The 24,690-nt window shown below is 57.3% G+C and overlaps 1 protein-coding gene and 3 non-coding genes across 33 annotated transcripts in view; all 4 read left to right on the forward strand.

Annotated features, from left to right (window-relative positions):
- Positions 1 to 23,041, forward strand: part of EIF4G1 (eukaryotic translation initiation factor 4 gamma 1) — a 44,207-nt gene extending 21,166 nt beyond the window's left edge. For 7 of the 30 annotated variants that reach the window (XM_038415660.2, XM_038415667.2, XM_038415671.2 and 4 more), the window contains 26 exons: positions 1,130 to 1,222; positions 1,559 to 1,625; positions 7,425 to 8,246; positions 8,618 to 8,706; positions 9,066 to 9,273; positions 10,184 to 10,338; positions 11,821 to 11,940; positions 12,242 to 12,415; positions 12,500 to 12,697; positions 13,062 to 13,208; positions 13,336 to 13,572; positions 14,021 to 14,125; positions 15,117 to 15,273; positions 15,681 to 15,781; positions 16,533 to 16,635; positions 16,767 to 16,869; positions 17,531 to 17,790; positions 17,948 to 18,063; positions 18,471 to 18,643; positions 18,937 to 19,062; positions 19,163 to 19,244; positions 20,471 to 20,569; positions 20,785 to 20,919; positions 21,359 to 21,440; positions 21,748 to 21,888; positions 22,132 to 23,041. In XM_038415660.2, coding sequence (XP_038271588.1) covers positions 1,130 to 1,222; positions 1,559 to 1,625; positions 7,425 to 8,246; positions 8,618 to 8,706; positions 9,066 to 9,273; positions 10,184 to 10,338; positions 11,821 to 11,940; positions 12,242 to 12,415; positions 12,500 to 12,697; positions 13,062 to 13,208; positions 13,336 to 13,572; positions 14,021 to 14,125; positions 15,117 to 15,273; positions 15,681 to 15,781; positions 16,533 to 16,635; positions 16,767 to 16,869; positions 17,531 to 17,790; positions 17,948 to 18,063; positions 18,471 to 18,643; positions 18,937 to 19,062; positions 19,163 to 19,244; positions 20,471 to 20,569; positions 20,785 to 20,919; positions 21,359 to 21,440; positions 21,748 to 21,888; positions 22,132 to 22,313 — 4,275 coding nt within the window. In that variant the 3' untranslated portion in view covers positions 22,314 to 23,041. Of the gene's footprint in view, positions 1 to 1,129; positions 1,223 to 1,558; positions 1,626 to 7,424; positions 8,247 to 8,617; positions 8,707 to 9,065; positions 9,274 to 10,183; positions 10,339 to 11,820; positions 11,941 to 12,241; positions 12,416 to 12,499; positions 12,698 to 13,061; positions 13,209 to 13,335; positions 13,573 to 14,020; positions 14,126 to 15,116; positions 15,274 to 15,680; positions 15,782 to 16,532; positions 16,636 to 16,766; positions 16,870 to 17,530; positions 17,791 to 17,947; positions 18,064 to 18,470; positions 18,644 to 18,936; positions 19,063 to 19,162; positions 19,245 to 20,470; positions 20,570 to 20,784; positions 20,982 to 21,118; positions 21,250 to 21,358; positions 21,441 to 21,747; positions 21,889 to 22,131 lie in introns of those variants that run through there. The other 23 variants (XM_038415663.2, XM_038415670.2, XM_038415672.2 and 20 more) reach the window with 7 other exon arrangements.
- Positions 8,776 to 8,852, forward strand: LOC119861989. The gene has a single exon (XR_005295104.1). It is a non-coding gene; the product is annotated as a small nucleolar RNA SNORD66 (small nucleolar RNA).
- On the forward strand, positions 9,322 to 9,398 carry LOC119861988. Its single transcript, XR_005295103.1, has one exon. It is a non-coding gene; the product is annotated as a small nucleolar RNA SNORD66 (small nucleolar RNA).
- On the forward strand, positions 11,987 to 12,062 carry LOC119861987. The gene has a single exon (XR_005295102.1). It is a non-coding gene; the product is annotated as a small nucleolar RNA SNORD66 (small nucleolar RNA).
- Positions 23,042 to 24,690: the final 1,649 nt, after the last annotated feature.

The following is a 24,690-nucleotide window of genomic DNA, read 5'->3' on the forward strand; positions in this document are numbered from 1 at the left end:
CCCCCTGCTGCCCGAGGGGGTCTCACCCTAGGTTACAGCCTGTCCTGGGCAGGGCAGGGGCATGAGACGCCAGGGCAGATGCAGTGGAGTGTTCAGCCGATGGCGACGCTCAATTCCCTGAGCATTGTGACACCCCCTTGTCTCATGCAATCAGAATGACGGGACTGTCCCACTGCCCAGCTTGGGGAGGGGAATATGGGACTGTCCCAGTGCCCTGCTGGGGTAGGGTGTGGAGGGGGGAGATGCTTGGACTGTCCCACTGCCCAAGTGGGGGGAGATACCAGGCTGTATTGGGTAGGGGGTTGCTGTCTCGGCTGGGGCTGCTGGTCTCTCCTTCCCCGGGGGTGTGGGGTGGCTTCTGCCTGGCCCAACTGGTGCTGAGCTGATGTACCCAGCACACCAGGAGGGCTGCTCTGCCATTGGCTGCCAGACAGAGCCTCTGTGACCTCACAGGCTGCTGCTAAGTGCCTTCCTCCCCCTGCCCTTGGCCTGGCTACTCCCCCTCCAGCAGCCGAAGTCCCATCCTGGCTGCTCTGGGGCAGGAGGAGCCGTTTCCTCCTGGCCTGGCCTCTGTGGGAGGGGGGAGCTGGGGAATGTGCCGAGCAAGCGGGAGTGAAATGGCAGCTGTCTGCGGCGCCGCTGGCCCCCTGCCATGGGCTGTGTGAGGTCCCAGCCGAGCGCGTGTTGGAGCGGGGTGAGTGCTGCGCTCCACGTGGCTACAGCAGCCCACCGGAAGCTAAACAAACCTCCCCTTCCTGCCTGGCCTGACACGCTCCCCAACCCGGCTGCTCGGGGATCAGTACGGGGCTGTCCCGGCCCTGGGGTGTGCAGGGGGCTTGCTGCCTGGCAGGCAGTTATGTCCTGGAGCAGATCCACAAGAGGCCTCCACCTGGCTGCACTGTACATGCAGGGGGTGTTGGGGCTGGGTTGAACCCAGCCCTGGGGTGGAGTGCAGGGCAGCCTGGAGTGGCATGATCTGGTTATCTGTGCCCTGCTGCCAGCTTGTCCCTTGCTTTGGGACATGTGTGCCCCTCCCTTCACCGTGCCAACGGAGTCGGGGGGGGGGAGAAGGAGGAGTGTGGGCCCCCTCCACTAACTGCTGCTCTGCCTCTCTCTCTTATATGGGCAGATCCGGATACGAGATCCAAACCAGGGCGGCAAAGACATCACTGAAGAAATCATGTCTGGAGCAAGGACCTCCTCCACCCCCACCCCTCCTCAGGTAAGGGGCCCCTCCCTAGCTGCACCACTGACTGGGCCCCCCCCACAAGTGATGGGCCCTGCATGTTCCTTCTCTAGGGCGGGGTGGTATGTGGCTGTGAGTTTAAGGGCTTGACTACACGGTTGTAGCTGCGCTGCTGTAGCACTTAATGAAGACGTTACCTAGGCCGACAGGAGAGGTCTCCCTTCCACGTGGGTGCTCCCACCTCCCCGATAGGTGGTAGTTGTCCTGCTCAGGGGTGTGGAAAATCCACACCAGTGTGTGAGGTCATTATACTTAAGTTCTTAGTGTGGGGGAAGAGCACTCATTAACCCTTCACGTGCTTCTGTTCCACAGGCTGGAAGCGGTTTGGAGCCACAGGCCAATGGCGAGACACCCCACGTAGCGGTTATTGTCCGGCCAGGTGGGTGTCTGGGGTGGGATAAAGGCCTCCCCCATGGACTGGTTATAGAGAATCAGCTGCCTGTGGCCAGTGTGGGACCTGGGGTAGGAGCAGGAGAGCAGCCAGGCGGCTGAAGGGCTGGAGTCCCCCATTTGCGACCTGTTGCTCTCTCCCTTGCTGTGACTCCCTGCAGATGGAGCTGTTGGGCTGAGGGTTGGACAAGCTCCTTAAGTCCTTGGAGGCTGGTGGGGGGTTTCCTCTCGTGGAATCTGGGAGGCCCCATCCCGAGCTCGTGGCAGGATTGGTCCCTGCAGCATTGCACTTGGGCTAGTTCAGTGTCCCAAGCAATGTGGCTCCTGCCCCTTCTCTGGGCAGTCGATGCTCCAGCCCCATGTGCCTTACCTGGGAGGCCGTTCTCCCTAAGACTCAGCCTAGAACCCCCACCTTTCTTAGTGTCACTCCATTTGCCCAGAGCCCCCCTCCTTGGGGTTTCTACCTGTCGGGTGGTTAGACTCATCCAAGCTCAGCACACCCAGCACTCTCCAACTCTGCTCCAGGCTCAGCCTCTCCAGCTCGGTAGCTCTTCTCCAAACTCCTTCCCCTAGGGCAGGGTATCCCTTGAGTGATGTGGAGAGGGACCAGGCCCTCCCAGCTCCAGGACAGGGTGCTCAATGTAAGCAGCTCAAACTGGTATCAACCTGTCTTCTTTGTGCCCATGTCCCATGGCAAACTGGTCTGGTTGGAAACCAGGTGTGTCTCAGCTTCTCCTTCACCCTCGCCGCGGGTCTGGATTTCAGGTTATTCCCCCTAAGAGATCAGCTGCGGTTTTCTGTCACTTTCTGCCTGTTTCTGATCACTCTGGACCCTTTGTGATCATGGCAGGGCCTCCTAGTTCAGGGTCACCGTGACTCAGTGACTTGGGGCAGTCCCATCCCCAAGGCAATGTGCAAGCCAAGCAACTCTAATTCTACAAGTCGTACTGGCTGAGATGGTGTTGAATGGTTCCCTAAAGCCCAGGTATTCCTCTCCTGGGTTCCCAGCTCGCAGCCTGCTTTGTCGGTCTACAGCCAGCACTTGTCTGGCTGGGCCAGCCTGGGTCTATATGAACCCTGTGGCTGCTTGTAGCTCCTGCTGCCATTAGTCTGACATTCATACCTAGATGCTAGAACCATTCCATGCTCAGGGTGCCTCTTCCAGTACTGAGAAGCCAATAAGCGTTGATTTCACTGCATGATCCAAATCCACCCCAGACAATTCTCCCTCGTTTCCACTCCCTCATCCTGCTGTTGGGCCCCTTGTCCTGCCCCACCTCCGGGAATACTTAGTGATTTGTCTGTCAGGGTTTCTCAGCCCGGGGTTTGGGACCCAAAATTGGGTCACCAGAGGGTTTCAAAGGGTTGCGTGCTCCTGTGGCCCCTGTCATAGAATCATAGAATCATAGAATATCAGGGTTGGAAGGGACCCCAGAAGGTCATCTAGTCCAACCCCCTGCTCAAAGCAGGACCAAGTCCCAGTTAAATCATCCTAGCCAGGGCTTTGTCAAGCCTGACCTTAAAAACCTCTAAGGAAGGAGATTCTACCACCTCCCTAGGTAACGCATTCCAGTGTTTCACCACCCTCTTAGTGAAAAAGTTTTTCCTAATATCCAATCTAAACTTCCCCCATTGCAACTTGAGACCATTACTCCTCGTTCTGTCATCTGCTACCATTGAGAACAGTCTAGAGCCATCCTCTTTGAAACCCCCTTTCAGGTAGTTGAAAGCAGCTATCAAATCCCCCCTCATTCTTCTCTTCTGCAGACTAAACAATCCCAGCTCCCTCAGCCTCTCCTCGTAAGTCATGTGCTCTAGACCCCTAATCATTTTTGTTGCCCTTCGCTGTACTCTTTCCAATTTATCCACATCCTTCTTGTAGTGTGGGGCCCAAAACTGGACACAGTACTCCAGATGAGGCCTCACCAGTGTCGAATAGAGGGGAACGATCACGTCCCTCGATCTGCTCGCTATGCCCCTACTTATACATCCCAAAATGCCATTGGCCTTCTTGGCAACAAGGGCACACTGCTGACTCATATCCAGCTTCTCGTCCACTGTCACCCCTAGGTCCTTTTCCGCAGAACTGCTGCCGAGCCATTCGGTCCCTAGTCTGTAGCGGTGCATTGGATTCTTCCATCCTAAGTGCAGGATGTCCCATCGGGCTGACTGGGCTCGCCTCCCTGCTCCAGGCACTGGAATCTCTCTGGTTCCAGTGACACTCAGGTTTAGCCCAGCCGTCATGATGACGGGAACCTAGGTAGGCCAAATTTGAATGAGTGGCATTGCAACCGCATGAGCCAGGTCACAACTCCACCCTCACACACATTTGGTCCACTCCGGGGGCAGGGCCAAACCTGGAGGTTGCAATGCCCGGAGTGGAGAGCCAAGCCCAGCCAGCCTCACAGCACAGAAGCTGCAGGAGCTGCCCCTGTGGTGTGAGTGCTGGGCAAGACCCAACCCCACCCGGGTGCAGGATCTGACCAAAACCACCCCAGGGCGGGGCTGTAACCAGGATGAAGCAAGCAGGTCAGCTACACCTGGTGATGCCAGGTGGCTCGGGCCAGCCCTGCGTGGCAGAGCTCAGGGAGGGGCCTCCGCCCATGACTCACCTCAGCGGGCCACCCAGCCTGTCTCAGTTGTGGTGGCACAACCAAAAAATGGGGCATTGCCTCTGGTAGGGGGCATAAATATACTTGCTGGCCATGGGAGCTAAAATGCCTAGTTACGGCTCTGCCCAGGGCCTCCACCCCCAGACTATTTATTGGGTTGTGACAAGCCATAGGCATTTACAAGTGGGTCCTGAGCCCAGAAGGGTTGTGAACCACTGGTCTAAGTGACTGTTGTGGTGTTTCATTAGAAGTCAGACTTGTGGGATGTCATTGCCGATGTGCTCAAAAAAGTCTAATAGGCAAGGCTTTTCCCTGCAGAGCTGGTTTCTACCAATTTGTCCAGTGCTGAAGTTAGGCTCACCGGTCTGTAACGGCCGGGTTCTCCTCTGGAGCCTGGTTTTAAAAATCAATGCTATATTAGCTACCTTCGTCATCTGGTACAGAGGCTGATTTCAGTGATAGGTTACATGTTACAGACAGTAGTTCTGCAGTTTCATCTTTGAGTTCCTTCAGATCTCTTGGGTGAATCCCGTCTGGTTCTGGTGACTCACTGATAAACTAAACAGTAATCTGTCCTTAAACCTCTCCTACTGGCACATCAATTTGGGACAATGCTTTAGATTTGTTGCCCCAAAAGGATAGCTCTGTTATGGGGATCTTCCTCCAGATCCTCTGTAGTGAAGACTGATGCAAAGAATTCAGTTAACTTCTCTGCAATGACCTTGTCTTTCTTGAGTGCTGCTTTAACATATCTGGTGTCTGACTGGTTGGCAGGCTTCCTGCTTCTCACGCACTTGTTTTTGCATCTTTAGTAAGTTGCTTCTCAAATTCTTTCCTGGCCAGACTTCTTATACTTTTACGTTTTACTTTCCAGAGTTTGTGCTGCTTCCTCTTTTTCTCACTGGGATTTGATTTTTTTTATTTGGGGTATACATTTAGTCTGAGCCTCTCTCTATTAAGGTGTTTTGAAAGGAGTTTCCATGCTGCTTGCAGGCATTTTACCCTTGTTCTCTTTTTAATTTCCCTCTAACTACCATTCTCATTCCTGTGGTGTTCCCCTTTTTAAAGTTAAATGTTACTATTGGGGATACAGTAGTGGGGTGAAAAGATAAAAGAAGGATAAGACAGTTACAGGATCCTGTGATGATGCAGACAATCAGCCCAGAGTCTACAGGGACAAGCTGTGCCTTTGCTCATCTATTAGAATTTTTTGAGGGAGTCACCAAGCATGTGGATAAGGGTGATCCAATTGACAGTGTATATGGATTTTCAGAAACCCTTTAACAAGGTCACACACCAAGGCTCTTAAGGAAACTAAGTAGCTGTGGGATAAGAGGGCTGATCCTCTCATGGGTCAGTAACTGGTTGAAAGATGGGAAACAAAGGGTAGAAATAAATGGTTGGTTTTCACAATGAAGAGAGGTGAACAGAAGGGTCCCCCAAAGATCTGCACTGGGATCAGTGCTGTTCATCATTTTCATTAACAATCTGGAAGAAGGAGGAAACAGTGAAGTGGCAAAGTTTGCAGATGATACAGAATCATTTGAGTCCAAAGCTGCCTGCCTGGAGTTAAAAGAAAAGGAGTACTTGTGGCACCTTAGAGACTAACAAATTTATTAGAGCATAAGCTTTTGTGAGCTACAGCTCACTTCATCGGATGCATTTGGTGGAAAAAACAGAGGGGAGATTGATGTACAAGATTGATTGTACATAAGGTGCCACAAGTACTCCTTTTCTTTTTGCAAATACAGACTAACACGGCTGCTACTCTGAAACCTGTCTGCATGGAGTTAGAGGCTCTCACAAAAGTGGGTGACCGGGCAACAAAATGTCAGATGAAATTCAATGTTGATAAATGCAAAGTAATGCACATTGAAAAAAAAATAATCCCAGCTAAACATACACCCGCTATAGTAACATTTAACTTTAAAAAGGGGAACAACACTGTTCTATTCTTGTTACCACTCAAATTGATCTTGGAGTCACCGTAGATAGTTCTTTGAAAACTACTGCACCATGCACAGCAGTGGTCAAAAAGGTGAACAGTTAGGAACTATTAGGAAAGGCATAGAAAATAAGACAGAAAATATCATAATGCCTCTATATACATCCATGGAGTGTTCAAACCTTGAATACTGTGTCCAGAGGATATAGTGGAGGAGAAACAAACAGTGATTAGAGGTATGGACCAACTTCCATATGAGGAGGGACTAAAAGGGTTAGGCAGCATAGAAAAAAGATGAACAAGGGGGGGATAAGACAGAAGTCTCTAAAATCATGAATGGGGCGGAGAAAGTGACTAGGGAAGTGTTGTTTACCATTTCATACCCTACAAAAACGAGGGGTCACCTGATGCAATTGATAGGCAGTGGGTTTAATACAAACGAGGAAGTACTCCTTCACGCTATGTGCAGTTAACCCGTGGAACTCATTGCCACTGGATATTATGGCCAAAAGTATAACTAGGTTCAAAAAATAACTGGAGGAAAGGTCTATCAGTGGCTATTAGCCAAGATCTCTGATGCAGCCCCATGCTCTAGGTGACCCAAAACCTCTGAGTATCAAAAGCAGGAGAGGAAGATGAGTGGATCACTTCGTAATTGCTCTGTTCTACACACTCGCCTGAAGCTGTGGTGCGGTGACTGTCAGAGACATGGTATAATGCCCCATGGTCTGACCCAGTGTGGCAGCTCTTGAGTCTCGACGTGGCACTGAAGCCTTGTTTGTGATTCCCAACTTCACTCTGGTGCCTTTTCAGCGCCCAGTCTCATGTGTGCTGTGCTCCAGCACAGTAGCCGATTGCAAGTGTATTTGTTAGCAGCTCAGCCCTTTGATGCCTGATCTCCCCTGTCTGCTGCAAACTCCTTGCTTCTCTGGGGCAGGACCCTCCTTCGCCTCCATAGACATTTGCCCTCTGTTCTTCCAACCTCTTCTCCTGGCTGCCGTTTACTTCCATCTCTTCCTGCTCCTCTCACTGGCTCCTTTGTTCTTCGGCCTTTGTCAGGTGCTTCACCCAACCCTGCTTCCTTGGCTTCCCCCTTGACCCTGAGCCCCTCCTTCCTCTGTGGCAGCCAGCTGGCATCCAAACGCCCACCTGTGCCCCTAGCTCCACAGATTAGGCTGGGGAGGCAGGCTTTCCATGGGCACCGCTAATGCCCTGTCTCCCTTCTTTGCAGATGACCGCCCAAAGCCTGTCCCGGTTGTAAGTAAACCCGTCTCCCTAGAGCCAAGTAAATCAGCGTCCCCGTCTCCCCCGCCTCCCCTGATCGCTGAGGTGGAGCCCGTGCTGCTGGCCGCGGTGACGTTGGTGCCGATGGAGAGCCCAGTGGACGTGGACACTAAAGCGGAGCTGGCTGAGGCTCCTGCAGAGAGACACGAACCTCTTAAAGCCACCACTACAGTGCCAGGGGGCATGGAGCAGCCCGAGGAAGCCCCTGCCTTGGACACAGAGCCCCAGGAGGAGGCAGTTGCCAGCCCTGTCCTGGAACCCCCAGCCCAACCGGTGCTGGTAGAAACACAAGAGGAGGTGGTGCCCCCGGAGATGGGGCCCCCGGAGGTGGTGGCCCTGGAGGAGGAGTTGCCAGCTAAGCCTGCCACTCCCCCCAGCCCCCCGCCCCCCGAGGAAGAGGCCTCCAGCGAAGCTTTTGTTGAATCCAACGGAGTCTTGGAGGAAACGCCTGAGCCAGTGGCCGAGCCACCTGTGTGCCAGCCAGAGCCGGTTGTGGAGTCTCCCATTGCCCAGCCAGAGGAGCTGGTGCTGCCCAACGGGCTGGGGGTACCTGCCAAGCAGGATGCCGACGAGCCAGAAGAGCAGCCGGAGTCGGATGTCAGCCCCATCTCGGAACCCGAGGAGGTCAAGGGAGAGGAGCCGGCCATCCCAGCCTCCCCCCCTGCAGAGGAAGAGGAAGAAGAGGAGTGCGAGGAGCCCCTGGAAGCACAAGAGCAGAATTCCCCTTTGGAAGCGCCTCTTTCCCAGAGCTCCGAGGAGATCACGCAAGGTGGGGGAGCTGGGAGGGGGGCTCCTGGAGCAGGAAGCAAGGTCCTGTGAAGGGCTGTCTTGCAGCCTTCTGATCAGGTTGTGCTGGTGGTCAAGCTGTGCCTTGGCACTGCCCGGGGTCCCTTGCTGGGGCTGCTGGGCCACATGCCGCCCTATGGCGCCTTGGGGAGCCAGCCAGCGTGGGGCGGGCACTGCACAGGGAAAGGGCTGTGGAGTAGCAGGGGAATCTCTCCCTGCACTGCAGGGGGAGGGGCTCAAGATGTGATTTTTTTATTTTTTATTTTTTTTTGTCATTGGAGGGGTGGCCGCGGCATGTCTGTCTCTCTCCCCCTTGCGGGGCCGGGGTCTCACTTTCCCACCTCTCCCCTCCAGTCGCCGTGTCGGTGCCAAAGAAAAAGCGGAAAATGAAAGAGCTCAACAAGAAGGAAGCTGTGGGCGACCTGCTGGATGCCTTTAAAGAGGTGGGTGTGTGGTCTTCTGAGCCAGCATGGGTGCTGCATTCCCACCCCCTCACCTCCCAGAGCTGCTGCCTCTCGTGATGAGCTCCTGTTAGTGCCATTGTGTCTGGGCCACTGATGCACCGTGATGGAACTGAGGATCTGAGTTGCAGCAGGGAGTCAGGGTTCCCCCCAGCAGGGCCAGGGCTTGAGGGCATGGGGTAGTTGTGTGCCTAGCGCTCCCTCTAACTGGGAGCTCTCTGCACTGGGGGCTGCTATGGGACTGGGTATCCTGGGGGCCCTAAGTACTTTTCCAGGGTCTTGGGAGGGCCTGGCTGGGTTCCTCACTCATTTCTTGTCTCGCTGGCTCCTTTCATTGGAAGTCTCAGATCGGCGATGGTGCCTCTGAGGCAGAGAACAAGCCTCCAGCCTCTGTCCCAGCCCCAGAGCCCAAGGAGGCCGCCCCAGCCTGCCCCCACGAGGAGACTGAGGAGACCTGGGAAGAGAAAGAGGACAAGCTGGATCCAGAGAAGGTCAAGGCTGCAGATCAGAAATATCAGTACAAGGAAGGTGAGCCTTCCTTCAGCCAAAGTAGGTGTCCTGCTCATTGCTTCCTTTTTGCGCTCGGACTGGCCCGGCCTCCAGTGATGACATCCGCTATGAGCCATCGTGTCTGGGCCACTGACGCTCTGTGATGGAACTGAGGATCTGAGCGGGCGGGGGTTACACTGGTGGGGTGCTGGGAGCACATGCCGGACGTCCCGCTGAGTTTCACTGCTCTTGGCTTTCACTTCCCCTTGGTCACTGTCCTGGCTCACCGGCTTCTGCAGAAACTCAACCCCAGCAGGGCCCACTAGCACCTAGCGCAAACTGGGGAGTGGGGGGGCAGATCCATTCACAACCTGCTTGTCCAGTGGGCACTGAGGACAGCGGGTCTTTGGGCAGGGCAGTAGCTTCAGGCTTAGGCTGCAGGTTGGGTCCTGCAGACGCCGGAACCCAAGGGGTGATGCCAGCCCTGCATGTTGGGGAGCTGTGTGAGCAGCTTGCCAGGAGTCAGAAGAGCTGCAGGTCCCAGCATGCCCTGTGGCCTGCAGGCTTTGCCCTCTGGCTGCCCCTCTGCGGTACGTGAGGCTGCCCTGTTGTGGAGCCTCCTGATAGGCCTTCATGGCCCAAGGTTCTGTGTCTGCCCTGTTGGGTTGATGTGGGCTTGACCTCCCCCCACATCCCCTTACATCAGGGTGATGTGCAGAGACTGGCAGTGTCACCACTGAGCCAGGTATGACCTTCCTCCCATTGCAGGGGGGCCCCAGGGGCTGGGCTTGGGCTGGTACCGCTCAGTGCCCGCCGTGTGGGGCTGCTCCTCTCTCCCTGCCCCGCTATACCACTTGGTCCTGCCTGCAGCGTCTCTGGCCCTTCTTCCCACCTTGCGATGTCCCCTGGGTGTGGGCTGTGGCTGCGAGGGATGTGGTTTTTCAGGGTAGTCGCCTTTCCTCTGCCACAGAACAATGGAAGCCCCTGAACCCAGAGGAGAAGAAGAGATACGACCGGGAGTTCTTGCTGGGCTTCCAGTTCATCTTCGCCAGCATGCAGAAACCCGAGGGGCTGCCCCAGATCAGCGATGTGGTGCTGGACAAGGTCAGTGCCACCACCAGACTGGTGAGGACCCTGGATCTACCAGCGCGAACTTGTTATCAGATGGGGGAAATGCTGCTAACCGCTCTTAGTTCCGTGCTTGGTCTCTCTGTGGACTCTGCTATGGCCAGAACAGGAGACCCAAGTAGTTCAGGGGCGGGGATGGGCATGGGCATTGCCATGGCACAGAGCAGATCCCAGTGGAAATATAGAGGTGATACCCACCGAGCCAGAATTGGCCAAGCAGCTGTTCAGAAGTTATCCAGTGCACTCCTTGCACTTGGGCACGTGGTGCTGGGCAGCTGAGAAAAGTGCCCAGTCTGGAATGGGCAGAGCCTCCCTTGCTGCTTCTGACCCCGCCTGGGGCACTGTACAAACCATAGCAGCTCCTTGGCTGAGGTGCCTTCCCTTGGAGTTGTCCCATCCATGTCCTCTCCCCTTGCTGTGGGAGAAGAGAACGTTGGTCAATGCAATGTAATGCAGATTGGAAAACATAGTCCCAACTGTACATACAAAATGATGGGGTTTAAATTAGCTGTTACCACTCGAGAGAGATCTTGGGGTCATTGTGGATAGTTCTCTGAAAACATCCACTCAGTGTGCAGCGGCAGTCAAAGCGAACAGAATGTTGGGAATCTTTAAGAAAGGGATAGATAATAAGACAGACAATATCATATTGCCTGTGTATCCTTGGTATGCTCACATCTTGAATACTGCCTGCAGATGTGGTCGCCCTATCTCAAAAAAGATGTATTGAAATTGGAAAAGGTTCAGAAAAGGGCAACAAAAATGATTAGGAGTATGCCGTATGAGGAGAGATTAACAAGGCTGGGACTTTTCAGCTTGGAAAAGAGAGGACTTAAGGGGATATGATAGAGGTCTATAAAATCATGACTGACGTGGAGACAGTGAATAGAGAAGTGTTATTTACTCCTCATAACACACAAACTAGGGATCACCAAATAGAATTAGTAGGCAGTAGGTTTAAACAAACAAAGGAAGTATTTCTTCACACAATGCACAGTCAACCTATGAAACTCTTTGCCAGAGGATGTTGAAGGCCAAGACGCTAACAGGGTTCAAAAAATTAGATAAATTCATGGTGGCTAGGTCCATCAATGGCTATTAGTCAGGATGGGCAGGGATGGTGTCCCTAGCCTCTGTTTGCCAGAAGCTGGGAATGGGCAATGGGGGATGGATCACTTGATGGTTACCGGTTCTGTTCTGGGCTAGATAGAGCTTTGGTCTGACCCAGCCTGGCCGTTCCTATGAGTGTCATCCAGCCATTTCCCTTGCTGGGCTCCCACTGGGCCCTGGTAGAGCTGTCTGGCCTGCGCCTTCTGGGTGCCCTGCTCCCTTCCTGGCATTTCCCGCTCTGCTGCAGTGACCCTTCTCCCCTGGGCACCCTGAGGATGTAGCTTGCCAGTGGGGTCTGGCTCTGCGTTCAGCCCAGCAGGTTGGGAATCCTTAGTGGTTTTCATGCCTCTCCCCCTTTCTCACTTGCAGGTGAATAAAACGCCGATGCGACCGCTGGACCCCATTCGCCTGAGCGGGATGAACTGCGGCCCTGACTTCACCCCTTCCTTTGCCAACCTGGGCCGTCCATCCATGGGCAACCGGGGACCGGTAAGTGCTTCAAAGGGTCACCAGCCTCAGCCTCCTTCCTGCTCGCCTGCGTGATGATCTCCTGTTTGTGCCATCGTGTCTGGGCCACTGATGCTCCGTGATGGAACCGAGGATCTGAGCAGGCCCAGGAGCCTATGCTGGTGCCGTTGGCCCATCTGGCTTGTTCTTACAGTGGGGGCTCCCCAGCGCCGGGGCTGGATACAGACTGGATACCGTTGCATGTGGTGCAAGGCCCCAGGTCTGCCTGACAGTGGTGTGTGGGGAGATGAGAAGGGAAGTGCTGATGTCTCCTCTTCCTCAGCCTGCAGGGTTGGGCCCGCGCCGCTCGCAGCAGAGCCAGAGGAAAGAGCCCCGGAAAATCATTGCCACGGTCTCACTGAACGAGGACATCAAGCTCAACAAGGCTGAGAAGGCCTGGAAGCCCAGCAGCAAGCGGGCTGCTGAGGAGGAGGATCCTGACAACATCAAGACGCAGGTAGGTAGGGAGGAGCTATGAGGAGCGAAGGGGCTTGGGGCGATAGGCCGGCTCTCGCTGATGGTGTCTGGGGTGTCCCTGCAGGACCTGTTCCGGCGTGTGCGCAGCATCCTGAACAAGCTGACGCCTCAGATGTTCCAGCAGCTGATGAAGCAGGTCACGGAGCTGTCCATCGACACTGAGGAGCGGCTCAAGGGCGTCATTGACCTCATCTTCGAGAAGGCCATCTCCGAGCCGAACTTCTCCGTTGCCTATGCCAACATGTGCCGTTGCCTTATGGGGGTGAGTCCCTGAGAGCTCAGCTCCTCCGAGCTCTGTGTGTCCTGGCACCTTCCTGCCACAGAAATCAGAGCCTCTTAGAGACGTTGTGGAGCCAGGACCCCATCTTACAGGTGGGAAAACTGAGGCACTGGGGGACAACAGAGGGATTTATATGAGGTGGCAGAGCTGGAGATGGATGGAAGCCATGAGTCCTAGCTCCCAGCTTTAATGGCTCAGAACACCACACCTTGCGTGGGGTGGAGCTGGCAGCTGTCCCTGTGTTGGGCTGGAGCAGGACTGACTGCGGGGGATGAGGGTACACAGCTGGTTGTCCAGCCTGGCGGGTATTACCCCACCTCACCTCTGGTCCCGTCCCTCCCTGCAGTTGAAAGTCCCCACGACTGACAAGCCGGCGGTGACCGTGAACTTCCGCAAGCTGCTGCTGAACCGCTGCCAGAAGGAGTTTGAGAAGGACAAGGACGACGACGAGATCTTTGAGAAGAAGCAGAAGGAGATGGATGATGCTGCTGCCGTGAGTGGGGCTGTTCCCAGAGGGCAGGGGGGCGAGGCGTGGGCACTGCGCCCCATTGTGAGGTGTGATCAGGAGCAGTGGGATGCGGCTCTCCTGGGTAAACCCCACTCCCCTCCCCTCCCCACAGCCGGAGGAGAAGGCTCGCCTGAAGGAGGAGCTGGACGATGCTCGGGACAAGGCCAGGAGGCGCTCTCTAGGGAACATCAAGTTCATTGGGGAGCTCTTCAAGCTGAAGATGCTGACGGAGGCCATCATGCACGACTGCGTGGTCAAGCTGCTCAAGAACCACGATGAGGAGTCGCTCGAGTGTCTGTGCCGTCTGCTCACCACCATTGGCAAGGACCTGGACTTCGAGAAAGCCAAGGTAGCTGCTGCCCTCTCCCTGCAGCTTCCCTGCCCCGGGCCTGTAAAGTCGGGCACCCTGGAGAGCCAGGGAGCACCTGAAGGCAGGGCACGTGGCAGCAGCTGTCCCTACAGGGCTGCTCCACTTTGCTCAATAGCCTAGGACTGTAGGGCACCAGGAGTTGCCCTTCAGTGCCATGCTAGCCCCGGCACCCCATTGCAGAGAGGGGTGCTGATGCTGCTTGTGGGGGGGGTCTGGAGAGTGTCGGGGGGGGGGGCTGGGAGGAGGAGCAGTGGGGCCTACCCAGCCTGAATGGCTCCCTCCTTCCCATCCGCTTTTCCCTCCTTCCATTGCTGCTCCCCAGGAGGGGTCAGTGATGCCCCCAGGCGATTGGGCCCCTGGCACGCTGCAATGCCAGGTGTGGGAGGGCATGGTGGTGACTGGGGTAACGCTGTCTCCCCTCGTGCAGCCCAGAATGGATCAGTATTTCAACCAGATGGATAAGATCATTAAGGAGAAGAAAACGTCATCTCGAATTCGCTTCATGCTGCAGGATGTGATTGACCTCAGGCGGGTAAGGTGCCATCCTTGCCCCTGGATAGGCGGGCATGACCCTCCCGGGTAAGGGAGGTGTACGCACAGGTAGATGGGTTCCAGCTCCACCCCCGTGTCCTCAGGATAGATGGAGCATGACCCTGCTGGGTTGGGTAAAGTACACATCTCTCCTTCAGCCTCAGGATAGATGGGTGTCAACCCCACACCCATCCCCTACACCTGGATCCATGGGGCCAGCCTTGCCTCTTGGATAGACAGACATGACAGTGGCGGGTAAGGTGCATGATCCGCCCCCTTCCTGGCAGGCGGGCTTCAGCTCAAAGGCTTTGGGATCCACGCCCGTACTGTGACCTCTGCTCGCAGCTAGTGACCCCTGTTGCTGAGGTCCCATGTGGCGAACGTAGACAGCTGTGTCGAATCCCTCCAGCAGCTGTTTGTTGCAGGGAGGCTCCCAATTCTGAACCTCTCTGCATCAAAGGCTGCTGCAAACCGCGAGAGCCAGGCAGAGGAGGGTGCAGCGGGGTCTGACACAGAGCGGCGCTGTGGCGATAGAGCCCACAGATTCCCCCCCCCCCCCCCCGGGTCAGCAGTGGCTGGCCTCCCTGAGGCCAGACCATCTAGCCCCCACTCCTCCAGAGATGTGTGGGTGACATACCCCATGGTACTGGGCTGGGAAAACAGCAAGAGGCTGCCTAGGCTGGTGAGTGGAGCTGGAGAGAGTCCATGAAGGCTGCCCCACTGCAAGAGGGGGCCGGGAAATCAGTGCTTGGCTGCAATGGCAACGGGCTCTGGATTCGAAGGCAGGTAGCTGAGGCAGCATGTGGGTGGACCATGGATGTGCAGAGTGAGCTCCTGGCAGGGCAAAGGGTGCGGGAGAATCCCATGTCAGCGTCTCCCATCGGGCCATTCCAATCCTGCACAGATGGGTGAGGCAGTGCGTAGACAGCCCGATGGATCCTTTCCTCCTCCCGCAGCTGCTGTAACCCCTGCTCCCTCCACCCCCTTTGCAGAATAGCTGGGTGCCACGGCGAGGAGACCAGGGCCCTAAAACCATTGACCAGATCCACAAGGAGGCGGAGATGGAGGAGCATCGGGAGCACATCAAAGTGCAGCAGCTCATGTCGAAACAGGACAAGAGGAGAGGGCCTCCTGGCTCCTCATCTGGAGGTGAGAGGCCTGTGAGCTTCGTGGAGCACCTTGCTGAGTCCCCACGGCCCTGGCCAGGGGGACAGGCAAACCATGCCGAGCTGGGATTTGGGGGCTCTCGACCCTGCTGCTCCCAGGATCTCAGGCCTGTGACAATTACAGACCAGTTTGAATGGTTCCCCCTCTCCACATGCCCACCTGGGACTCTTGGGGAAGGCTGATAGCCCTCGCCCCAGCAGATCCAGAGCACCTGCCGGGCAGGGTCTCGTGTTCCTGTGGGCAGGAGAATTGTGAAGCTGGGCCTGGGGCTGCCTGCTCCTCGGGCCCTGCCTCTGCCCTGCGAGTGTGATGTGGGGGGGTCTGTATCTCTCTCTGTGGTGCTAGGGGTGGCTGGTGACCTTAGCCTGGTCTGTCCCTGTGCTGTGCAGGTGGGCGAGGGAGCCAGGTTGCAGATGATGGCTGGAACACCGTCCCCATCAGCAAGGGCAACAGGCCTATTGACACCAGCCGGATAACCAAGATCACAAAGGTGAGCGGGGGTAGAGCTGGGGGAGGGCATTGGTGGTGTCTGCGGGAAGGGAGCTCTCTGCAGCCACAGAACTGGGCTACAATCTGTTTTCCTTTACGTGGTCCTAGTCCTTATGGTTGTAAAGCTTTGAAAAGCATGGTTCATGCATGCATGTAACCAATGCAGATGTCTGCAGACAGCCGGAATAGATGCTGTGAGATGAACGGCTCTATTCAGCCTAATTGGGTGTTAACTCTGGAACCTAAAGATGGCACAGTGCATGCCAACATTAATGATTTTGCTGGGGATCATCTCAACAGAAAAGTCCAGCTCCTATTACCCTTCGGTCCAGGCCGCTTCCCCACATAGTGCCACTGATAACAAATATTGAACAGCTGCTGCGTTGGCTGGGCTACTCCACCTCCTAGCAACCTCACTAAGTGAAGCTGCTGCGGAATGACCAGAGCAGTGCCAGATCCAGAGGCTTTGCTGTAGGATCTAGGGCAAGCCTGATTCGGGGCGCATGGATGCCTGCCCGTGGGCAGCAGGGGCTCCTGGGCAAGCAGCATGGTCCCTGGGAGCCCAGCTCTGGGTGGATGTTGTGTGTCTGTCATGGCCTTTCCCTGCTGGGCTCTGAGCCATGGATGTCCTGGATGCTGACACGGGCCCTCCCCAGCGTCTGCCAGCTCCTTTTGCCGGGGCGGGGAGGCGGAGCACAATGCTAGACAAGGAACGACTCGAGCCAGCTCCGTGTCGGTTTCTCTCTGTGCAGCCTGGATCGATCGACTCCAATAATCAGCTGTTTGCACCTGGTGGGCGTCTGAGCTGGGGGAAGGGCAGCAGCGGGGGATCTGGTGCCAAGCCTGCTGACTCAGGTACATGAGCAGTGCTCGCCGGCTCTGTGGCAGGGGGGGAGCCTGGCGCCTGGGTGGTCTGTCTCAGGTGGACCGGGGGGGGGTGTGCTGTGCCCGCAGCCGGTTCTGACTCGTCTGTTCTCTGTTCCCAGCTTCTGATGCCACCCGGCCAGCCACTAGCACCTTGAATCGCTTCTCAGCCCTGCAGCAGTCGACCCCCGCGGAGAGCCTGGATTCCCGGCGCGTGGTACAGAGGTGAGTCCCATCAGTTGGCCGTGCGGCCACCAGGGCCTGGTGAGTGCGTTCTGGGTGATTATTCCCAGGCACGGGGCTGCGCATGGACGGGGACAGAGTCCCTAGCACACAGCAAGGGGAGGGAGCTTTTCTGAGTGCCTGGCAGTCCCAGGCGTGTGGGGTGATGATGCTGGAGCCAAGCTTTGGAGGGGTCTAGAGCCAGTGGGGCGCTGCTGGCTGACACATCCCCTGACCCGGCTGCACCTCTGGGAGACAGGAGCTCCTCTCAGCCCCTGCAGCTGCTACTCATTCAGCCATGGGTGGGGCAGGTGGGAGAAGCCCCCAGGCCCGTGTGGGATACCAAGTCCCAACTAGGCAGTGCCACAAAAATCAGACCGCAAAGCCGGGGCACTTCTGGCTGAGACCCCATAGGAGCTAGAGATGCAGGAGCTGCTGGGGGGAGGCTCTCACACCTGCAGAGAAGGGGACGGGGACAGGGAGAAATGCAACAGGGACCCAGACAAGCTTTAAAACCCCAGGAGGGGACAGGGGCCAGAGCCGTCTCGCCCTGGGTTTAAGAGGGTGGGGAAGCAGCATGTGCAGTTAGGAGAGCGGAGAGTCGCGGGGCGGGGGGGGTGCTAATGTTCTGGGGGTTCTTCACCTACTCTCCCTCGCCCCCCAGGAGCAGCTCCAGCCGGGATCGGTCAGAGAAGGCCGGAGAGCGAGGGGAGCGGTTTGAGCGCGAGCGCTTGGAGAGGGGTGACCGCTTGGAGCGCCCCGACAGGGGGGAGCGGGCAGACAGGAACCGGCCCCCCATCACCAAGCGGAGCTACAGCAAGGAGATGGAGGACAGGAGCCGGGAGCGCGAGAGGCAGGGAGCCCAGGAGGCCGTCCGGAAGGTTTCCAGCATGACAGAGGAGCGGGACAGGAGCAGGGAGCCAGGTGAGGAGTGGGGCTGGCATGGTGCTGGGAGGGGGACGCGGTCCCATGTTAACACGCCCTGCGCCCGAGTCCTGTCAAGGGCCTGGCTGTCTGTGCTGGGCTGGGGCATCCACCCCCACAGCCCAGTCATGCTGATGGGATCTCTCCCTCCCCACAGTTAAGCGAGAGCCGGTGCCCCCTGCGGCCCCTCCCAAGCCAGCGCTGTCAGAGGAGGAGCTGGAGAAGAAATCCAAGGCCATCATTGAAGAGTACCTGCATATCAACGACATGAAGGTGAGAACTGGGAGGCAGGGGCAGCCCCTCGAGAGGAGCATTGCATGCTGGGCTCTGCGCTCAGGGCCCTGTGAGGCCTGCAGCCCTGGAACTGGCAGCAGAATTACAATGATAATGATCTTTCCTTTAACAATAGGGGTGGATGGGGGCAGGGCAGGGGTCTGGGCTGGCTGGTGGCGGCTGGGGGGGTAGGGCTGGGAGCTGCCAGCCCTTTGCTGGGGACCAGGAGCAAGCACAGGGCCATTCTGAGCCATGCCAGTCTACCCCACAACAGGTGCTGCAGTGTGTGTGAGGGTGGGACCAGAGCAGTGCTGAGCCCTCTCTCCCCCCTGCAGGAGGCGCTGCAGTGGGGGTAGAAGTGGAGGGGTGGGAACAAGGGCCATGCTGAGTCGTCTCTCCCCCTGCAGGAGGCACTGCAGTGTGTGCAGGAGCTGGCCTGCCCCTCCCAGCTCTATGTCTTTGTGCGGAACGGCATTGAGTCCACGCTGGAGAGGAGCATGATCGCCCGCGAGCACATGGGGCTGTTGCTGTACCAGCTGGTGAAAGCTGGAAACCTCACCAAGGAGCAGTACTACAAAGGGTAAGGGGGCCCCCACGCCCTGTAACCTTGCTAGGGAAGGGTCTAGTCAGGGGGCTTGGAGCCCCGTCCCTCCTAGGGCTGTTGAATCAGGGCTGGGGGCCTGGCCGGTCCGTTGTGCAAGGGTGGGATTCGCTCCCCTGCTCCAACCTGCGTTCTGCCCCTCTGGCTCACTCTGCAGATGCCCCTGGGCTGGCAGGGAAACACAGCACCCGTGCTGCCAGCCCTGAGCTGTGGCCTCCTGGAAGCTGCCCTTACCCGCTGACCCGCCCGGCCCTCCTCTGCTTCCCTTGCAGGGTGCACGACATCCTGGAGATCGCAGAGGACATGGAGATCGACATCCCGCACATCTGGCTCTACCTGGCCGAGCTGATCACCCCCATCCTGCGGGAGGGGGGCATCCCCATGGAGGAGCTCTTCAGGTGAGCAGCTCCCTGCATGGCTGCCCTGCTGGGGGGAGCATAACCAGGTGCGTGGCTGGCTGCATAACGAGGAGCTGACCTGTGTCTTTGTGCCCTGCAGAGAGATTGCCAAACCCCTGGTGCCCATTGGCAAGGCCAGCACTCTCCTGCTGGAGATCCTGGGGTTGCTGTGCAAGGGGATGGTAAGTGATGCCCCCGTGCCCATCTGCTCGCCTCAGCCTGCTAGTGGGGACTGAGAGCCACATCCGTGGCATGGAGGGCTGGTGTCGGCATGTAACACCTGAGCCGTGGCCCAGGCCCCCAGACCCCGCCTCTCCTGTCTGGTTCTGGAGCATGGCCCTCACCCACCCCAACCCCTGCAGTCCTCATCCCTCCTGTCTGGCTCTGGGGCATGGCCCTGACCCCCTGCAGTCCTCATCCCTCCCATCTGGCTCAGCCCTGCTCCCTGCGACCCCACTGCCAAAGGGATGTTTGAGTTGGAGGAAGCACCGCTAGATGAAAGGAGTTGGAGGAAGCTGCAGAAAGGGATCTGGGGTCATAGTGGATCACAAGCTAAATATGAGTCAACAGTGTAACGCTTTTGCAAAAACGTCAAACATCATTCTGGGATGTATTAGCAGGAGTGTTGTAAGCAAGACACAAGAAGTCGTTTTTCCACTCTACTCTGCGCTGATTAGGCCTCAACTGGAGTGTTGTGTCCAGTTCTGGAAAGGAAAAATGTGGACAAATTGGAGAAAGTCTAGAGAAGAGCAACAAAAATGATTGAGGGTCCAGAAAACATGGCCTGTGAGGGAAGATTGAAAACATTGGGTTTGTTTAGGCTGGAGAAGAGAAGACTGAGAGGGGACATAACAGTTTTCAAGGACATAAAAGGTTGTTACAAGGAGGAGGGAGAAAAATTCTTCTTAACCTCTGAGGCTAGGACAAGAAGCAATGGGCTTAAATTGCAGCAAGGGAGGTTTAGCTTGGACATTAGGACAAACTTCCTAACTGTCAAGGTGGTTAAGCACTGGAATAAATTGCGTAGGGCGGGTTGTGGAATCTGCATTATTGGATATTTTTAAGAGCAGGTTAGACAAACACCTGTCAGGGATGGCTAGATAATACTCAGTCCTGCCTTTAGTGCAGGAGATTGGACTAGATGACCTCTCGAGGTCCCTTCCAGTTCTGTGAATGAACGCAGGCTCCAAGCTTTGCCCTGCGGCTCTGACCCCGCCGTGGAGCCCTCATCTGGGCCATGTGGAGACACTTCCTCCTGGAGCTGAGTGTTTGCCCCCACCCCAGCCAGCCCCTTCTTCCAGCTGGGCATAGCTCACTCTGCCCTCCTGCACCTCGGAAAGGGGTCATTTGGACCTGCCTGGGAAGCCTGATGACAGGAGAGCTCTCCCCACCCTGTCCCCCTTTGCAGAGCCACAAGAAGGCAGGGACGCTGTGGAGAGAGGGCGGCCTGAGCTGGAAGGAGTTCCTGCCCGAGGACCAGGATGTGAACAAGTTTGTCACAGAGCAGGTGAGCGGGGCTGGACCCTCTCCAGGCCTGGGGGAGGGGAGCGGCTGGCAGGAGAGGCCTTGGCTGGCTTTGGAGCTTTGGGTGCTGGAGGACCCAGCAGGGAGCAGTCCGGTGCGCAGCGCTGCAGGCAGGATCCCCCAGTGCCATCTCTTGGGGCGCATCTCCCTTCTGTCACAGCGCCGTGGCTTCCCCTCACTGGCTTCTCCTTTCCCCAGAAAGTGGAGTATACCATGGGGGACAGCTCGGACACGCCCAGCCGCAAGGAGCTGACTGCCGAGGAGCTGTGCAAGCAGATGGAGAAGCTGCTGAAAGAGAACTCTAACAACCAAAGAATATACGACTGGATCGAGGTGAGTGCGCTGCCCCTAGGGCCTCCCCAGCAAGGGGCGCTGGCTATGGGGGAAGCCCCCAGGTGTTCCAGGAGGGAGCGGGGAAGGAGTGCTGACTGTGGGGGGGGGGAGCAGCACAGGGGCTCTGACTATGAGGGAAGCCCCCAGGTACTCCAGGGGGGAGCGGGGAAGGAGTGCTGGCTGTGGGGGGAGCCCCCAGGTACTCCAGGGGGGAGCGGGGCAGGAGTGCTGGCTGGGGGTGCACCTGGCTACTCCAATCCCAGTCTCTCCTAGCAGGGGGCACTGGGGGAGCAGGGTAGGGGCGCTGGCTGTCTCTCAGGATCACTGCTGCTGCTCTACAGCTTCCCTGGGGAGGCCAGGCCCGGGGTGGGGGTGGGTCTCCCTCCTCCAGTGCTGTGCCTGGCTGCCCCTCTGAAGTGTTCTTCCCCTCCCCCACTAGGCCAACCTGAGCGAGCAGCAGGTCTTGTCCAGCATCTTCGTCAGGGCCCTGATGACGTCCGTGTGCCATTCGGCCATTGTCTGTAAGTAGGGAGGAGGCTGCCCCGCCTCTGGGGGCTCAGCTGGGGCCCAGACCTGCCCACGAGGGTGGCCTGAACTAGCCAGAGCCCTGACAGCTGGGATGGGAGGGGGAAGCTGGCTGGTGCCAAGTGCAGTGGGGACCCCGTTCCTCCACCCTTCCCGGTGCTGCGTTTCTCACCTGCTGCACCCTGGGGCTGGGCCACAGGATCTGCTGAGAGTGGGGCAGGAGTTTTGGCCCTTGGGGCAGGGTGGGAGGAGCTGGTCCGGGGCTGCCCCCTGCCTCACTCGCTCGCTTCCCTCCCCCCGCAGTTGAGAACCCTTACCGGGTGGACACAGCGGTGATCAAAAGCCGGGCCAAACTGCTGCAGAAGTACGTGAGTGAGGAGCAGAAGGAGCTGCAGGCGCTCTACGCCTTACAGGCCCTTGTGGTGAAGCTGGATCAGCCGCCCAGTGAGTGTCTCCAGCCAGCCGGGGGGGGGGTGGCTGCTGGTTCTGGGAGGGCCAGGGGATGGCGGGCTGGGGAGTCCAGGGAGATAAAAGGAGGTGTTGGGAGGGCTGCAGTCATTTGATCCCAGCCCACACCCATTGGTGGACATGGCTTCTGTGCCATCTGCTTGGGGAGGGGTGGGGGTGTCCAGCAGGGGTTATTCCCATGTCCCCCTGATCCCCCCCCCCCCCTCGCCCTCCCCACAGACCTGCTCCGAATGTTCTTCGATGCCTTGTACGACGAGGACGTCATCAAGGAGGAAGCCTTCTACAAGTGGGAGTCGAGCAAGGACCCAGCTGAGCAGCAGGGCAAGGGGGTGGCCCTCAAGTCAGTGACGGCCTTCTTCACCTGGCTGCGGGAAGCTGAGGACGAATCGGACAACAACTAAGGAGCGGGGCCAGGGCCCCGCCGGCCCGCCCCGAGGCCCGGACTCTTCTTGCGCAGAGGCCGTGGGGAGCCACCCTGCCTCCTGAACTCCCTCCTTTCCTTTTGTTTTGTTTTCGAGGCCTGTATTGGTTTGTGTCTGATGATAATAAATTCATGCTGAAGGAGGCAGGCACGCTGTGGGGCTCTGCTCAGCCCCAGCGCAGAAACCCGGATGGATCGCAGTGAGCGGGGCCAAACTCTGCAGGGTGCAAAGCACCAGAAACTCGTGTCTGTTGGGGGCCGTCTCCTCCCCCCATTTATTGCTGAAATATAGAGAGATTATATATATATAAACTTATTAAATTTGGTTTGGGGACAGGACTTTGCTCTCCTGCTCCCCCGTTCCCGGATCACAGCCTGCACCACAAACCCGCCGGATGGTTTTTTATTTTCAAAAAAATCATTTCAGCCCCCTCCCCCCAATCTTACACCTCTGAGATTGGCTTGGGAGCTGCTGGGGCCGTTCCGAGCGGGAGTGGAGGTTCCAGCCCCCTCTGCGCTGGATGAGCCTCCCAGAAGGCCAGCTCGGCAACTCCTGTCTCCCCTCCCCTCTCCCCCCCAACACGTTTAAGGCCACAATTGTGCGAGCTAGCAAGCGGTGGCTTCATCTGCATCCCCTGTATTTATAGAGCGCCGGATGTTAACGAGCCGCACGCGTAATTATTAAAACAAGGATTCAATTACTGGTCACATGAATTTGTAAATATTTTTTTTTTTTTTTTTGCTTTTTCTTTATGGAGTATTTAATTGAAGATTTAAAGGCATCTTTTCACCTTAAACTGGAAATAAAAGAACATTGCTAAATACCGCCCCGTGTGCCGCTGTCGGATCCAGGCCTGTGTCTGCGAGGGCTCACCAGCCGCCCCTGCAGCGCAGAGAGCAGCTCCAGACTCAGGGATTCGGGGCCAGCTAGCAAATGGGTGCTAAGCAGTTACAGCCTGTCTGGAGCTGGTGCTGGCGGGATGCCCTAGATGGGGTGAAGGCTCCTATGTGGCACTGTAGCCATCACTCTTTCAGCCTAAGAATCGCCAACGCGGGAGTCCGAAGAGAAGCACTCGCGGGTCTGGTCTGGAGGGAGATCCAGGAACCTGAACGCAGCTCAGAAGTCCAGCGAAGACCAGGAGCTGTGGGGCAGGTGCCACCCGGGGGCAGCCTGGGTCCCCTAAGAACTGTGCCCATTCTTACTGTGGGCAAGGGGAGATGGCAGGAACGAAGGGGCGTGAGTACAGTCTAGAAGGCCAGGGTGTCTTGGAGCATTGCCTGTACCAGCCCTGGGAAGGGGGTTACACCCTCTGAGCTCCTGCCCCAGACTGCAGGGGCCCCAGTGTCTGAGGGCTGGGCAGAGCCAACGCAGGGGTGGTGGTGGATGGATTGTGGATAGATGATTCATAGTGTACAGCCTGAAGGGATCATTAGCACATCTAGTCTGACCTGGTGTAACACAGACCATTAAATGTCACCCTGTAACCTCTGTATTGAGCCCAGTGACTTGGCTGGCTAACCTGCCCCCCCAGGGAGACAGCGAGAGATAGAGAATCCCCTGCTGCTAGAGGTGCCTGGTTCCGGCTGTTCACCACCCTCGCTGTCAGCCTTATTCCTCATCTGAATGGTGCTGGCTTCCAGCCGCTGGTCTGGTTCTGTCTCTGCGGCTGGCTTTGCAGCCCTGGCGCGGGAGGGCAGAGGCTGCTGTGGTGTATTGCATGGCGGGGGGCTGAACCTGGAGGCTGAACCAGGGGACAGCTGAGCAAAGGCCCCTCCCCTGGCTTTTGTGGCAGCCCCAGGAAGCCATGCAGAGTTGCCCTGGGCAGCTTCTTCCAGCCTGTCCTGCTGTTACCCTCGCTAAGCAAATTGCCCTGGGGTGGGGGTTAGGAAGTGAGACATGGGGCCTTGCCGGGAGTGGGGGGGAACATCCAGGCTGGGGAATGTTCCCCTGTAGGGGGTACTGGTGCTCATGTGGGCCCAGGCAGGAACCCTGGCTGGCTCAGGGAGCAGGGAATATGAGCTGGGGCCTTCCCCTTGGCCGGGGAGGGCTGGGACCTAGCTCCATGCCAGGTCCAGGCTGCGGAAGATTGACTGGTTGGAAGCATGAGCTGGCTCTGCCAGGGAGAGAACAAGTCACTTGGTTTCTGGTGGGTGTTTGGTGGCACGTCTGCCCATTGTGTTGGCTGTGGAGACTCAACTGCCCACTCTGGGGTAGGGGAGAGACGTGGGGGTGGGGGGAGGGCACTTATGGAGCCTGCCCTGCTGCTTCCAGGGGAACCATGTGGTGCAGAGGCCGGAGCCTTGCCCCATCCCCCCGACCCCGTGGGGGGCAGCATTTTCAGATGCTGCTGTTGAAT

Source organism: Dermochelys coriacea, chromosome 9 (assembly GCF_009764565.3).
Source record: "Dermochelys coriacea isolate rDerCor1 chromosome 9, rDerCor1.pri.v4, whole genome shotgun sequence".
Taxonomy (NCBI): domain Eukaryota; kingdom Metazoa; phylum Chordata; order Testudines; family Dermochelyidae; genus Dermochelys; species Dermochelys coriacea.